This window comes from Centroberyx gerrardi, chromosome 5 (assembly GCF_048128805.1).
Source record: "Centroberyx gerrardi isolate f3 chromosome 5, fCenGer3.hap1.cur.20231027, whole genome shotgun sequence".
In the NCBI taxonomy this organism is placed as follows: Eukaryota; Metazoa; Chordata; class Actinopteri; order Beryciformes; family Berycidae; genus Centroberyx; species Centroberyx gerrardi.
The window spans coordinates 22,156,229-22,172,019 of NC_136001.1; the positions used below are offsets into that span (position 1 = coordinate 22,156,229).

Sequence of the window (15,791 nt, forward strand, 5' to 3'; positions counted from 1 at the left end):
AAAATATTCCATACAGTATTATCCCCATTTTTGGGAATGAAGCATGGGGCCCAATAATGTATCCAACTTCAAACAACTGGGACAAAAGCCCAATAGAGAAATTCCCATTGAACTTTGCAAAAAAAAATCTTGCTGAACCCTATGATTCTCAATCACAATCACTAATTCTCAAATTTCTGCAGATGTTTGTGATTACCAGATTGAAACCATTGATTCCAATTTCACCTGGATCTTGAACTGATCGTAGGCCAAGAAAACAACATCTGAATATCACATGACAAATTACCAGGTATTGAAGATAGGGGAAAAAAGGGAAATGCAAGTTGGTGATAAAGTTCCATTTTATTCATTTTAGGGTATTAAACATGGAAAAGTTCTGTGATGTTAGTGATTCAAATTACATTGGAAAGGAATTGAAAATGCAAGCTTGTTACGCCAAGCTGTTAATATTAATTTTTCCACAGACTTAGTACAAGTAGTCCACAAATATGAGAATAAGTTACTACATTTTATATAAACCATCAGTGCCAATGAATAGAAATTACTGCAGGTCAAAATAAATATCAGGTCCCTCAGAAATTGTTTAATATTTTTAATTCATTTTAATCCATTCCATTCTTACATGTCTTGATGTACACAGGGGATTGTTTTAGTTAATCTATAGGTTAGAGTGGTTGGTTCTTAGTACATTGACTGGGGCTTACAATATTTTTACAGTTACAGTATTGTGTGTGTAAAGCCGACGTGCTGGCTGCATGAGCTGATGGTAACATTCACACCAGCCTCCCCTGAAGCAGCGGGCGGCTCTCTCCTGGTGACTGTCGGCTCAGCAAGTTCCACAACAGCAAAGGCACTGATGTTACTGTAGAGCTTCCTCCGCTGTTGCTACCATGGTCTTCTCTTAGCGGTTGGTACTGCTTGAACCGCCTGTTTAGGGATACGAATGAGATTGAAGTCAGTCACAACAAAATGGAAATAGAATATGTGATTTCTACCGCTTACACTGAGATGAGCTTGGCACTCACCTGTACATTAAGGCAATACTGCCAACAACACAGGCAAGGACAAAAACACCCAAGACTGTAGCTACAGTGCCAGCTGAGGAAGCATCGGAGCCTGTAAATAAAGCACACAAACTATGAAGAGGAGTGGCCAACAGATCAAGACATTTTACTGACCAGTAAAACTTTTCTCTCACTCACCTACTGTCACACTGACTCTAGCACTTGCCACAGCAAGACTGACATCATTGGTCAAAGAGACATTAATGCAGAAAACTCCAGAGTCGTTGAAGAACTGACGAAGGATCATCTGACAGTCTGGAGAAGGTGTAGCTGCACTACACACTGTTTCCACAGGTGTGATACAGTCAGCATCCGAAATTACAGTGCAGACCTCATTCGGCAGGCTGAATGAAGGATAGTTGGAAGATGCAGAGACATAGTGACAATGAGAATAATAATGACTGTATATGTTAATTCCCTAGACCTGTACAACATAAATAAATTGGAATTATACAAATATTTTCACTTATGTAATTATACTCTGAATGTTGTTATTTCATAAATGTGCCTTGTTGGATCATCTGTAGTCAAACATACTCACCTTCCTTGACAGGTAATGGTGAGGTCCACAGCATTCTGCTCCAAGGCGGTAGTCATCGCCACCACACTGGTCACCTGTACAATCTCCACACTCTCTATACCCTCTGCATAGTAATTTCAAGAGATGAGACAGCTTGAGTGATTATGATTAAAACTACAATAGCTGTTTCTATTATGAAAGCATAACTGTATTCACAGAGGTACAATGTATTGCAGACATAATGTGATGATAACAATTCTATTTACTCACGGATAACATCTACAGAGGTGGCGAGGGAGCCGTAACGGAAGACCATACAGTCAGCTGTCAGCTCTGGGGCTTGTCTCTTGGCCACAACAAGAGCAACCTGTGCTGGATCCGTTTCTGCCTCGATTTCCACGGCTGCTTCAACCTCACCTTCAGCTGGAACAGCCTCCTCATTAACTGCAGCTTGTTCTTCAAAAGGAAGAGAAAATTGATTACACATTGACATGTTGACCTGATGCTTTCAGGATGAATTGACAAATATTTTCCTTGCAATGGTCATCTCTTGAACTATCTAGGTTCACAGCATGATCACTCACCTGTAGTAGCTGGAGCCTCATTCTCTGTTTCCAGTATTTCAGTCTCAGCATCACCTGCAGGTTCAGCTGCCGCCGCCTCTACCACAGCTGTGCTCTCAGTGGCAGCAGGAACTATAACATTATCAGCAGGGGCTACTGTTTCAGCCTGGACAACCTCTGTAGCAGCAGCAGCAGCAGCAGCAGCAGCCGTCACAACCTCAGTCTCTTGCTCTACAGCTACTTCTGCTGCAGGAGCAACAGTGGCAGCATCAGGGACTACTGGAGCTACTGAGGCCACCAAGTCAACTGCAGTTTCATCACCCTCTGCAACAGGGGCGGCTGAAGCAACAGTGTCAACCACTGGCACATTTACTTCAGCTGCATCTGTAACCAATGTGTTTTCATCTGCAGCTGCTACATCAGCATTTATTGGCTCTTCAGTTGCAGGGGCGACAGGGGCAGCGGTGGCCACGTCCGCTGCTGCAGCCTCTGTGTCTTCTGCAGGGGGAGCAGCAGTGTTTGCTGGGATGGCGACAGTGGTTGGGTCTTGTTCCACAGGAACAACAGCTGCATCGACTCCTGCAGGGGCAACCGAGGCAACCTCCACCCCCTCTGCAGCTGCATCAATGGCTGCTTCTCCATCATCTGTGTTTGTGGCTACGCTGGCTGCTTCGGCAGGCTGCACAGAGGCAGCCAGTGAGAGGTCGTCAGCTGGAGCGGCCTCAGAAGCAAGCACATCCAGAGCAATGGCATCCCCTTCCTGGGTTGGTGCTGGTGGGTTTGCTGTTGGGGCAGCTGCAGGGGTGGAGGCCATCACAACTACTGCTGGAACAGCAGAGGCATCTATAGGAACAACTGCAGGAAAAATGTAAGAAAACTTCAGCATATTTCCAGTCTTTTTAAGAACTACTGCATATACAGTACATAGTAATTCAGCAATCACATAAGACAGTATATAAGCCAAAAAAAAAGAATAATGTTTAATTAGTCCATTAATTTAATGTCTCACCAGCAGTGGGGTTTCCGCAGCCATTGGGGATGCTTGCCATCAGGACCACCTGAGGCTTGTAGGTCCCTAGTGAGAGGTATGTGTGTGTGACAGTGCGCTCTCTTGAGATCAGAGTTCCGGTGTTGTCACCAAAGTCCCAGTTGAAGGTGATATCTGAGTCACTGAGGTACTGGCTGGGATCATGGAGCTTGACATTGAAAGCAATGGCTCGGTTCTGGATGAAGCTCTGGTCATCTTGGTTGACATCATTGACTTGGGCGAGTGAGATGGTGAATGGGACTTGATCTGATGGCAGAGCAACATGTGGAGATGTTATCGTCAGAGTTGTAAAAGTGACATAAATATTGCAAATTCATATTTGTCAAGTCAGAGCTGATAGATTTTTATTTGATTGATAGTAATGGTGTTCATATTTATTTTATATATTCTTATCAAAAAAATGTTCCATGCGCTCACCTGTGATGGCGAATACTGTGGAGGCATAGCCAAGAGGAATGAACTTGTCCTTGCCACGGCAGTGGTAGATGACAACCTCCATGTTGTAAGAGCCGAGGGGGACGTTGTCTGTCCCAATGGTGAGTGAGGAGGACGGCCCGTCTGCCACCTGCCAATACCGCCCTTGGATAGAGAAGTAGTGCTTTTTCAGTCTTGTTTTCATCTGATACTTTGTTAAAGTATTGTTGTTCTTTCTATTAATCAGTGGGTCTTTATATATATTCTAAGAAAAGTGTGTCTTTTCTGGCTCATAGGGTGATGATGGTGATGCCTTTGGTGCCATATAACCAGAATCATACCATATAACCGAAAAGCAAACTCAACTACAGTTTAGACAGGTTTCAACTCAGCTTGCACTGAGTTATCAGTGGTCAAGTTAGTTTCAAACACAGATGCTTCAACCACTTAACCGGCTTTGATATAGCAAAGACTAAAGAACAAGATGGAACAAAAGTTAACATGTAATAGGTCGGTGATAACCTAACCCTAACCTTAAATTTTAGCCTCACTGAAAATTCCCCTGGGTGCTATCACAGTCCCCTTTACCATCTTTCCTAATTCTCTATGGAGACTTCACATCTTGATATAATGTAGTAATTATTGCTTTTAGAAGATTGGGGTGTCTATTTTTATCTTCTATTATAAAAACGATCACTGACCATTTTTGTAATAATTTTCAGTGATAAATTTAACCCGAATGTATTATGCTCATATACAATTGATTTAATATTATCTCAAGTGAAATGTTACTAACACAGTATACAGCTAAGGAGCACCCTAGGTTTCAAACAGACTAAAGGCTCATCTTTACCCCATGTCTTCCACACAAACACATAGTGGGGTTTCTTGTTCTGCCCCCTGGTGAATGGTGTGCCATCAGGGAAGACTCCGGTCCAGTCAGTAACTCGGTCAGAGTAAACAGACTGACCTTCTTGATACTGTTTTCCTGAAAAACAAGAAGGCCATAGAACACACATCAACAGGAGTAACAGGCATGTGGCATGATAAGAAGGTATAACAGTGCCTATTAAAGGAGTCAGTGGAGAAGTTAGCTTACCATTGATGGTGCAGTTACGCGCCCAGACCACTTGCCCATCAGGGAGCACCGTTTGGTTTGGTGGGAAACGAAGGTCAATATTGAAGGTCGCTTTGGCTCCGGTCAGGGTGGGAGCATCGTTTTTGAGATCAAAGGTCACTTCACCACCTGGAAACAATGTTGCACACAATTTGATATTTCTGGACAGCCTGTCACGAGATGTGGTAGCAGATCCTACTGAAGTGAGAATAGTGAAACTCACCAAACCAACAGTCTCTGAATCTTGCGTCCCCATCTTTCCACACGGGATACATCCGTGAGTTCCATGAGCGGTAGCGTGTGAACAGGGTTTTAGGCTCTGGAAAAGACAAAGCATTGTGAAGCCTTCAGGGGAAAAAAACACATCATACGGTTCTGCTCATTCTCCTGCGGTAAGTATCCTAAACATCCAGCATCATGTGTGAGAGTGTGATTCTTTGTTTCCAATGAAACAAGAATATCTAAATTGTGACTTTTTTAATTCTTCTGTTCTGTCCCTAAAAATCCCATTCCTCAGCTGCAAGATATGTTTTAGTTTTCTTTGTGATCTCCCACTCTGCCCAAACTACACCATGAGTTCCAATTTTTTTTTAATAGAGGTAAAGATGTATGGGACTGTAGAAATACACATGAATTATCTAAACATAATGATGAAGATACTTATAGAAGTGAGAGCAGGTCTGTGTTTTTGGTGTTAAGAGGAGTAAAGGAGTGTTGGGGTTCTAGGCAGTGGGAGTCACACGACCTGCAATCCCCCTCAATCCTTTTCATGTGACTATCAGCTGAGCAACAACATCCGTAATCCCAACTGCAGGAATGAGGGATCTCAGACATTGGGGCAGCCTTTTACTCAGCTAGTGATGTGTGTGTGTGAGCGTGAGAATTGCATTAGGGGATTTTCTTCAAGTTTAATCACTCAAAATCATGTCACAATAACATGACTATTGATATTCAAACATCACATGCAAAAAGAAAAAATATATCTCTTTAATCCTGAATTACATACCTCGGAAAATATTTGAGCATATGGTCAAATTGATATTCAGCAGCAAATAAATTGGCATGTAAAGGTTTTATACGTCATCATCCATCACTTTTACACAGTGCTGAGCTGTGTTAGTGTGAAATAAGCGGAAAATTATAGATAAATTAATTTGCTGTTCAATTACTTGATAACAACAGTCCAAACAAAGAAGCACTAAGTCAAGGATTCACACACATACACACACACGCTTGTGATTGAAGAGAGGCAGTAAAGTGTGAGATTTACATTAGTCACAGTGCTCAAAAGTAATCTGTTGCTTACCCTGTGGCAAAATTTTGTAGGTACAAAGTGTCTTAAAACTCAGGCTTTAGCACCACAGAATAAAGGAGAGTTATCATTTATCATTTATCTGTAATTGTGTTCTTAGTGGAAAATCACCCAAAGTACAATTGATCAAATTTGTCCAAAAGGAAACCAAACATACAGGCAAGTGCTTGATGAGACTTTGTCATCTAATAATTGAGACGTACTCACTTGTTGCAGTTGCAGATGTAAAAGCCAGAACAAGCGTCAACAGTGTCACGGTCCTCATTGTGTAGCAGGGGGCCTGTCCTCTTTCTGAGCCCTGGTCCTCACCCGCAGTCCTAAACCCCAACTCAACTCCCAGAGAGACTTGGGAAATGTGTCCCCACTCTCTTTAAAAGAGTCCTGGGTCTTGAATTACCATAAACTTTCTTCTCACCTCTGACATCATAGGGAGTCTGCAAACTGGCACCGCCCACTTTGGCAAACAGATAGGTAGTTTTATAATTTCTGTTGCGCTGATTAGTGCAACCCCTGTGTAACACTGTGATTACTGTAGTGTATTGCTTGAACAGTTGTGTTCACTCATATCTCTTTTATATTGTTACTCTCTTTTTGTTACATTTTCTTTCTCACCTGACCTACATTATCTAGAGCAAAAAAAGGAAAAGATAGAAATAATACATGTAAATAATTCAACTGAATACAAAGTAACAGACATTCCTCAAGCAGGATAATATAGATATTTTGTAAGTGCATTATTGGAAAATAAACAGGTTGTTTTTTTTGCAGTGTGACTGAATATGTTGTATGTGATGCCTGCTCGTGGGAGAGAGATGGGCGGGAACCGTGAGCGAACCTCGAGTCATGCCTGTTTTTGATGCCTGACCTCACAGCTATGTGTGCATGGGGGTCACAAGATGAGGGTCTGGATGCCAAATCAATAGCATCCTTTTATTCCTCATCCTTTCCTCCGCGTCCTGCTCTCTACCCCAGGCTGTACTGTAGCTCTGAGAATCTCTGCCAAGAGCAACCGACGCAATAAGCTGCACCCGTGCTCGCTTTGTGAGACTGTGGGTGCTCATTGTTCCTCTTTAATAATCCAAAGTTTCACTCAGCTGAGCATTGGACTGCATTCAAACTAATGAGTTGATTGAAATGGTTAAAAGAAAAAATTAAACCTAAAATCAACTTTTCATTTTGTTTTTTGTAGAACCATAAAGTATCGTAACTGTAAATATAAATGCATTGTAGCAATTTCCACACAAATTTTTTTTATCTTGCTTTAGATTTGCAAATTTGATACTGAAGAAAGAAAATCATCCCACACATAGCATCTTTAAGTACATCAGGCAAATAAAACCTTAAACGGGATGCCATTGATACATTACATTTATTAATTTACATAAATTATTCCCATGGCTCATCTGTAATAACTATCACTCTCTAACTTTGCGAAAGCTAGAGAAGCAAGATTTTAATAATAATGTCAAACCAGTATACATTACTCTGCTAACACAGAAGGAGACTTATTTTGTAGACTCATACAATATTTGTCTAAAATGTTATACTCAAAAGTGTATAAAAATCGGCCCTTTGTTGCATGTCATCCCCTCTCTCTGCCCCCTTTTCTGTCTCCCTCCACTATGACTGTCTAATAAAGCAGAAATGCCAAAAAATTATCTTAAAAAAAAAATTTGTTTAATATGAAGTTGCAGAAAGCAGGATGGGACTGAGCATTGGTCAGGACATGGAGAGGTGGGGGCAATGAGGCACACCTGCGCCCAGGTAACCTTCTATGGGAGCATCCCAAAGCTCTAAAAATCACTCCTCCTTTTGGGAGGAGTTTGGGATGGGGCCACTTTTATGATGATAGAAGGATTCTATTCACTTCTCCTCCTCTCATTCGCTTTCCTCCCTTCCTTTCCTCACCTCCTCCAAGTTACTTTCTGGTAGGAGACAAGTGGTAGTGAGGGAGGACAGCTGTAGACAAACTACGGGCTACATCAGTTATGATGGGGCCACTTCATCAACAGCAGATGCCCATTTTTGATGTCGGAGTATAGCAAATAAACTGTTCCAAATGACCTCCACTCTCCCTCCCTCCTTCCTCTCTTCCACTTGTCTCCTCCACGTTACTTCCCGGTAGGAGAGGAGTGGTAGTGAGGGAGGAGGAGTGAAAAAGCTTTGGGATCCACCCCCCAGCGTCCTGTCACCCTCCCTGTTGCAGGGCCAGTGGTTTTACCATGAAGGTTGTCTCATGTTTGTGAGATTGTTCAAGCTGTGCTGCATGTGACCACTCATGTGCCGACAGACTGGTCACATGTACATAACAACAGAGCTAACAAGCACGTAAATCCTTCCCACAGGGCAGCTGACCCAACATACCATAGTCAACCTTTACAGCTTCATGCCTTCACACCTCTTCATCACTGACTTGTAGCTCGGCACACATGTTGAACACATACTTTCTGAGGGTAGGAGAACTGAAATTATTCATATTCTGAAATGAGTGATATACAGTAAAAACAAATGTTTGATCATGATGCTTGTAATTCCATGAATCATATAAGTTTGAGTGTTGTGTCACTTGAGACGTCCTGATGGCTCTGCAGGCTGAGGCACAGTCGTACACAAAGGGTTAAGGTTGGGTTTATGGGCTTGGCCGCATGTCGTCCCATATTTCCATGTTTCCTCATAACTCTCTAGTGATTAAGCTACTATCTAATCATCAGGGTTTCCACCAGTCATGGAATTTCTAGAATATCATGGAATTTTGAGAGGTATTTCAGACAGTGAAAGTTGGGGAATTTGATAAATTCTCTCTCTCTTTTACAAATGGGTCATTTTTATAGCAATAATCCAGGATATATTTTACAATTTGTTTCAGCTCAACTGCCCATTCAACCTTTCCCTTATCTGACATTAACCAGAAAAAATGGATTTTGTCTTAGAATTCAGATGGATCCCAAAGATCCAAAAATCACTCCTTCCTGGTCTGCGACCCAGAAACTAATGTTCAGGCCACCATCTGCCTGCTGTCCCAGTAGTGTAGGATGGGCAGGTGTGCCCTCTGTGGGATTTAAACTGCATGATTCTTTGATGATCCTCTCCAACATCAAGGACCAGGCTCACTGGAAGGGGGGCAGAGATGAGCTCAACAAGGCCACCAGGTTTGCCAAGTCCAAGTACAAGACCAGACCGGTGAATCAGTTTGTCTTTAAAGCTTTTTTATTCTTTTTGAATTTGACTCAAGAGTTGTGACACACCAGCTTCCAAGGCTACAGGTGAATAATGTAATACTTCCATGGAATGGACTCTCCACATCTCCAAACCAACATCCATAGGACCTGCTCACCTTCTTCAACTCCTTGGAAAATATGACAAACAACAACAACAAATTGCAGAGATTTACAACTGGCTATGGATTACATTCCTTTTTTTCTTTTTCTCCTTATTTTTTCTTTATTTCTCTCAATCTCTCTTCCTCTCCTTTAATTCAACCCATATAATTGTCTTATTGCGCGCTTGGTTTTTTGGACCTGATTGTACAATGACCACATTGCTCAAAAACAGCAACAACAAAAAAAAACTCTTGTTGGCGAGTCCATCGCCGACGTAATTCACATGCGACGAGACGTCTCGTCATGTGACACTTCAGTGTGCTTGAATGCCTGTTTCTTATCCCGAGACATGCCTCGATCCCTCCAATTGCACCTAAAATTAAAACATCAAGAGTTTGAGACTTGGCCGACAGTTTTTTACTAACCATTTTACTCAGTCAACAGCGTCACCCCTTGTAAAATGATTGCCGATGTGATAAATGGGATGTTTTTGGGGCAGCCGGGTGTAGGACCACCCGCCTACGAAAGTCGGTGTATTGTGAAACGAAAAACGAACGCCCCCAGGGTAACGCGGGAAAAGCTGATGAGTTCTGTGTTTTTTGCAGAAGGGAGCCGCGCTAATCCAGATATTTATTATTTTATCATTGCAGCGTTAGCAGATGACCCCGTCCAACTGCCCTTCCTTCGCGTTAACCGGTGCTTGTGGAGGCTCGGGGGAAACATTTTCTACAAGTTGTAGCGTACTTAGATCGCTTGTATTTGCCAAGAAGATCAGTTAATTATATGTCTCTCGATTCCCCCCTTGGCTTTACGTTGTGCTCGTAGCTGCCGAGCTGACTTGGTACAACACAAAGGAGTCGGTTTAGCTCATTTACAAACGCACATTAGGTCGTTTTATCAGATGGAGTCGTTTCAGAAAGTAGAAAAGATAGGGGAGGGGACGTATGGAGTGGTGTACAAAGCAAAGAACAAAGTCACGGGAGAAACTGTTGCCCTCAAGAAAATCAGGCTAGACACGTAAGTGTTGTTGATTATCAGCTGGTTACGATGTGGGGCTAAGCTAACGTTAACCGAGCTAACGGTAACGTTAGTTACGTTGTTTCTGTTCAATGAAGCTGTTATATCTTTGGGGTTTTGCCACGGAGTTGCTCATTCTGTTTTCGGACAACTGTTACGGAATTTTCTCTCGTTTAGATATCAGTTAATTGACATTCAGTTTAGAAAACAAAATCACTTTCTGTGACGAGCTGGGCAACCCTAACTTAACTGAGGTGAAGTTAGTTAATGATCTCCTCCTCCGCTCTAACATGGAGTGATGATTTTAACAAATAAGTTGCAGGGCTACCACCACACTAACAGTGTGGGATGGGCATATGAAAGTGAATAAATAGCAGAAACAATGTGTCACAAGGAGTCTCATTTGGCACCTGAAGATGCCCTGCCAGTCATTTTAGTGAGTCCAGGGGCTTGACTCATTCTGTACATCAGTGAAACGAGAATAGTATTTCCCCAGGCCAAACTGCTATTTGTGGTAATGGTAAAACTGGAAATAAGTGTGTGTTTATTTGACAGTCTGGCAGCACAGAAATCTATGCTGATGCCTTCTCTGCCTAAAAGTTAATTTCATCACACGCCTGAATTTGCCTAATGAGGTTTATGCACCAACCAGTCATCAGTTTTCAAGCTGTGACTGCATTTTGATATGTGACACTTTATAATGTGTAACAGGTGCTCTTTCTCATGTAAGCTCTTGCTACAGCATTGCCATTCTTTTTTGAATGAAGGACGGCAAACTGAGGACAAGTCTTGCTTTTGTGTGTGACTTTATTCATATGATTACCTACCCCGAACAAATACACCATCAAATGTCACTAATTTACCAGCATTTGACTTGTTGTTGGTGTTATTTCCCACTGCATTGTGTGTTTACATTTGGACAGATAGCCTAATTGTTGGCTGATTGCTGAATGAAACGTTAACACTTTATATGGAATATTCTTGTGCTGCCATGCCATAGATGTCGGTGACCAGAGCACCCGCTTACTGGGCTTCAAACAGTAGAAAGTCAACAGGTGACGTCAGGTCACGTTGTCCATTGTTTGCTACAGTCTGTGGTGTGAACATTTCAGCTGCTTGGCCCGAACTGTCAAGATACGAAAACATGTACAGTAAAAAAAAAAATATATATATATATATATGTGTGTGTGAGCAATAAAAACTACACTAAAACTAACTTTCTGAAATCCCTCACCAAGCTGAAATAAACCTAAGCTGACAATAAAATGAAGCTAAAAGGAAATTGAATTTGGAAAATTATTATAACCTGGATTAGATAATGAACTTCGATTAAAATATGCAGCCAATTTACCATGTCTTTCATTCAGTGAAACAGAGGGTGTACCCAGCACTGCCATCCGAGAGATTTCACTCCTCAAAGAACTCAGTCACCCAAATATTGTCAAGTAAGTACTTAATGTTGCCATTTTAGCTAAAACCTGCTTGCAAGATTATCATATCACTTAAATTGTGTTGGTTAGAAGGTTCTGTAACATTTGGCTAATCTGCCTCTGAAATCTTTCAGACTGCGTGATGTCATCCACACCGAGAACAAGCTCTACCTTGTTTTTGAGTTCCTCCATCAGGACCTAAAGAAGTTCATGGACTCCTCCTCTGTCACTGGTATCCCTCTGCCTCTGGTTAAGGTAAACGTGGCCTACATTGCAAAACAGATTTGTTTTGGTCTCTTATGAACAGCTATCTCGAACATATAATGGATTGTGTGATATATATATTTTTGGAAATCAAGATGAAAATGGACTCTCTGGAGAAGTTTAAGTTTATGCCTCTGTGTGTGTTTCTTACCCACTTGTGTTTGCAGAGTTACCTTTTCCAGCTGCTGCAGGGCCTGGCCTTCTGCCACTCTCACAGGGTTCTCCATCGAGACCTGAAGCCCCAGAACCTCCTCATCAATGCCCAGGGTGAGATCAAGCTGGCTGACTTTGGCCTGGCGAGGGCCTTCGGGGTGCCTGTCCGCACATACACTCACGAGGTAAGGTGTACGGCTGCCCTGCTCATCATGTCATTAGGTTAAGAGTCAAATCGTGATTGGAAAGATTTTTCATTTTGCAGTTGTCAGTGGTCTTGATCCAAGAACCGTCGGTGTTTGCTAAAGTGTTTAAGATATTTGTGAACATTGGAGTAAATATACCAATGTATTGCGATGAGACATTTGCAAAAAAAACGTGCTAAAAATTACCATTTGCAAGAATTATTCTTCAAGAATGTTATTTCCATGATTGATATAGTCAAAAATTCCAGGCAAATTAGATTTGTTTTGTAGATATTCTGTTTAGATTGTTTTTACAGATTTTTGAGACATTGTGGTTTCTTAACTACGTACTTCTTTGATAATGTTTTTCAGGTGGTAACACTATGGTACCGAGCACCAGAAATTCTCCTGGGCTGCAAATACTACTCCACAGCTGTAGACATCTGGAGCCTGGGGTGCATCTTTGCTGAAATGGTAATGCACTCTTTTTCAACTTCCAAATACAAGCGCCACTGTGAATAAAAGAAGCCTCTGTATAGAGAGCCTAAGTCCCTCCCCTTCCAGTGGACCACCATGGGACCTTATTTTGGAAAAAATATGTACGGTAGTCAACGGCGAGAGACAAATAATTGTTTGATCCCGTTTGAATTGTGCCATGAATTACACATATGATGTTTTGTCAATTTAAAAGATAATTTTGCAAGTCAAGAAAGTCGCAGTTTGTCGTAAGACTGTTGAAGTATAAGACTGTGAAAACACGTAATTAGAAAGACTACACACCCAAAAGTCGCGTAAGTGATGTCATAACTTTCTCTCTCCACAAGCTACCCAGAGCTGCTGAAGCTAAGTCCCTCTCAGATAGCAGTATTATACACAACCTGGAAGGTAGACAGTAAGAACGGATTTAAACTGGTTTAGGATAGTTTTAGTACAGTGGGGGGAGGGACTTAGGCTCTCTATTGCGCATAATGGATTAAGCAAGACATCTCACCAATAGTATAATCTCCCTGTCCCCTGTTGTCCAGATCACCAGGAGGGCCTTGTTCCCGGGCGACTCGGAGATAGATCAGCTATTCCGAATCTTCCGCACCTTGGGCACCCCCGACGAGGCCGGGTGGCCGGGCGTCACCTCCATGCCCGACTACAAGCCGTCCTTCCCCAAGTGGGCGCGGCAGGACTTATCCAAAGTGGTGCCTCTTCTCGATGAGGATGGGAGGGAACTGCTTGGGGTGAGAACATATTATTTTCCCTTATTTTTACATATATTTTGTGATTCAGTGTTTGGTTATTTGGTTTTGCATAGGTCTTACCAGGAAGTTATAGCTGAAAACTGTCAAAGTCTGAAATGTATTCGCTGTCCACTGAATACCAAGCCACTGCTTACTGTTGTTTACAATCTTTGACTTAAATCAGATATATTTGGAAACTTGCCCTTAATTAAAACAACATACCTCCACAAGAAGACATGGGCTGTGGATGATGTAAAATAGGGATGTAATGAAGCAAATGAGCTAAAAAGTGAACCTGTATTTTAAAAGTCCATGGACATACTGTATGAATAATGACATTTCTGTTTTATCATTTCTTTTCCTTGCAGCAAATGTTGAATTATGATCCAAACAAGAGGCTATCTGCCAAAAACGCCCTTGTACATCGATTCTTCCGTGATGTCACCATGCCAGTTCCTCACCTGCGGCTTTAAGACATGCAGACGAAATGTCAGGCAGATTCTGGCAACAACATCTGAGCAATAAGGACCTCCGGAGCCTCACTTCAATCCCACGATTGGAATGGACAGGAAAAGGGGACACTACGGGACGTTTTGGTCCCTTTTTAACAGACCATTCATAATACTTAAACCAGCTTTCTAGAGGGTAGATGTTCTGAGAGTTTCGCTGTTTTCAGCCCTGATGTTACACCTAGTTATGGATACTTAACTGGAATTGTTCAATATCATTATTCTGCATATCTGTGTGCCATCTTTGCGGTTAAGGTTATTTGTTTATTGGGATGATCCTCTGGCTGGAGTGCAGATCAGATTGTCAGATGCATTCCAGGAGGAGAGCATTTCCCACTTCGGTTAAATGGTATGTGGGGTTTAAGATGTCCAAATTTAAATGGCCAAAATGAAGTATGATTGCATAGATTTGTGGCACAGTGCAAATGTCAGGTATCCCATCTGACAGTAGCCAGCGCATTGTTTCACATTGTATAAGACTGGGGCTGCAGCTAAATGAAGGAGCGCGTGAGGATCTCATCAACAGTTGTCACAAAACAGTGTTCACCAGCAGATTGTCAAACTCTAGTGTTCTCCCTAGGTTGTTTTTCCGTTAAATTCCAAACTTGGAACTGAAATCTTTTACTTGTGATTCAAACTGTGGCTTTTATATTTCTGGTTGTGTAACAGACAAAAGTTGGAGATGCAGGACTAGTCAACACCACAGAACATGAAACGTTCAGCTTCCCTTGCAGGATTAAAGTTATATACTGTTATTTAGCTTTGTACCTACAGTTGTGATGTACAAATATTTTTTGTTCTGTCGTAATGCAGATTTTACAGAATCATTGTGCTTTTGCATCTTTCTTACTCTAGATTTTATCCAAAACCTATTGAACCATTTTTATGAATATTGTCTATTTACAGATTGAAAAAAAAATAAACTTGTTTAAATCACTGTGTTATTATTTGTTGCTGTACACTATCATGTTAACAGAGGCAGCAGGCAGGAGACATTTCATTTTAGTGGTGGGTATGTGCCAGAGACGGTTCACATGCAGGGTCAGTAGGGGGCGCCAGTGTCTCACAGAACAGGAGTCAGGTTGGTGAATGGTGGCTTCTCAAGCTTTGGCACCAAGCAATTGTGCCAAATAATTTCTGGCTCCACCTGGTGAAGTAGGTGAGTGCACACTGTCCCATTGCTGCACATTCACTCTACTGAACTCAAAAAGCACATTTGGCACCACCTCAGAAACATTAATAAGCTGATGATGCAACAGTTTCTTGGAGTAACTTCTGTTCAATATGCCCGTTTTAATATTGAGTCAGTCTAATGTTCTTGAGTCAGCTTATGTGAATACATGGCAGCTTGTGTATTAATACAAAGTAGGCATAAAACAAAGTATGAGTGTTAAGAAAGTGGCGTTTTAAGTATTCTCAAGACAATAAGAAGTATGTTTGAATATTTTTTAAGTCAAGAGAATGATGAGGCCATATTCTTATTAAAACTGATTTTGTCAGTGGTTTATTGTGCTTCCCAAATTAAATGGCACAATCAAGTCAGTAGTCTCAGAATCTATACTGACATCAGCTTATTATCATACTTCAGCTCCGCGGTTGAAGTAGGAGCTGTAGCACCATTAATGAATGAGATGAACAAGACCTTT

General features: G+C 41.7%; 2 protein-coding genes across 2 annotated transcripts; one reads left to right on the forward strand and one right to left on the reverse strand.

Annotated features, from left to right (window-relative positions):
* Positions 1–646: 646 nt before the first annotated feature.
* pmela (premelanosome protein a) lies at positions 647–6,303 on the reverse strand. The gene is made up of 12 exons (XM_071910858.2): positions 6,246–6,303; positions 4,950–5,045; positions 4,709–4,855; positions 4,463–4,597; positions 3,613–3,774; positions 3,157–3,441; positions 2,169–3,002; positions 1,855–2,034; positions 1,606–1,708; positions 1,203–1,408; positions 1,026–1,116; positions 647–927 (listed from the first exon to the last, which is right to left on the reverse strand). The coding sequence occupies exons 1-12, from the start codon at positions 6,301–6,303 to the stop codon at positions 774–776; spliced, it is 2,451 nt and encodes an 816-aa protein (XP_071766959.1). The 3' UTR covers positions 647–773.
* A 3,588-nt stretch (positions 6,304–9,891) lies between these two features.
* cdk2 (cyclin dependent kinase 2) lies at positions 9,892–15,067 on the forward strand. Its single transcript, XM_071909965.2, has 7 exons — positions 9,892–10,375; positions 11,743–11,820; positions 11,940–12,060; positions 12,237–12,407; positions 12,780–12,881; positions 13,433–13,636; positions 14,005–15,067. The coding sequence occupies exons 1-7, from the start codon at positions 10,260–10,262 to the stop codon at positions 14,107–14,109; spliced, it is 897 nt and encodes a 298-aa protein (XP_071766066.1). The 5' UTR covers positions 9,892–10,259; the 3' UTR covers positions 14,110–15,067.
* The last annotated feature ends 724 nt before the right edge of the window (positions 15,068–15,791 follow it).

Coding starts and splice junctions, on each gene's coding strand:
- pmela (XM_071910858.2), bottom strand. CDS start 6,303: ATGAGGACCGTGACACTGTTGACGCTTGTTCTGGCTTTTACATCTGCA. Junction 3,442..3,612: donor CACAGTATTCGCCATCACAG/GTGAGCGCATGG, acceptor CTCTGCCATCAG/ATCAAGTCCCATTCACCATC. Junction 3,003..3,156: donor CTGCGGAAACCCCACTGCTG/GTGAGACATTAA, acceptor TTTTTCCTGCAG/TTGTTCCTATAGATGCCTCT.
- cdk2 (XM_071909965.2), top strand. CDS start 10,260: ATGGAGTCGTTTCAGAAAGTAGAAAAGATAGGGGAGGGGACGTATGGA. Junction 12,061..12,236: donor TCCCTCTGCCTCTGGTTAAG/GTAAACGTGGCC, acceptor TTGTGTTTGCAG/AGTTACCTTTTCCAGCTGCT. Junction 12,882..13,432: donor GGTGCATCTTTGCTGAAATG/GTAATGCACTCT, acceptor CCTGTTGTCCAG/ATCACCAGGAGGGCCTTGTT.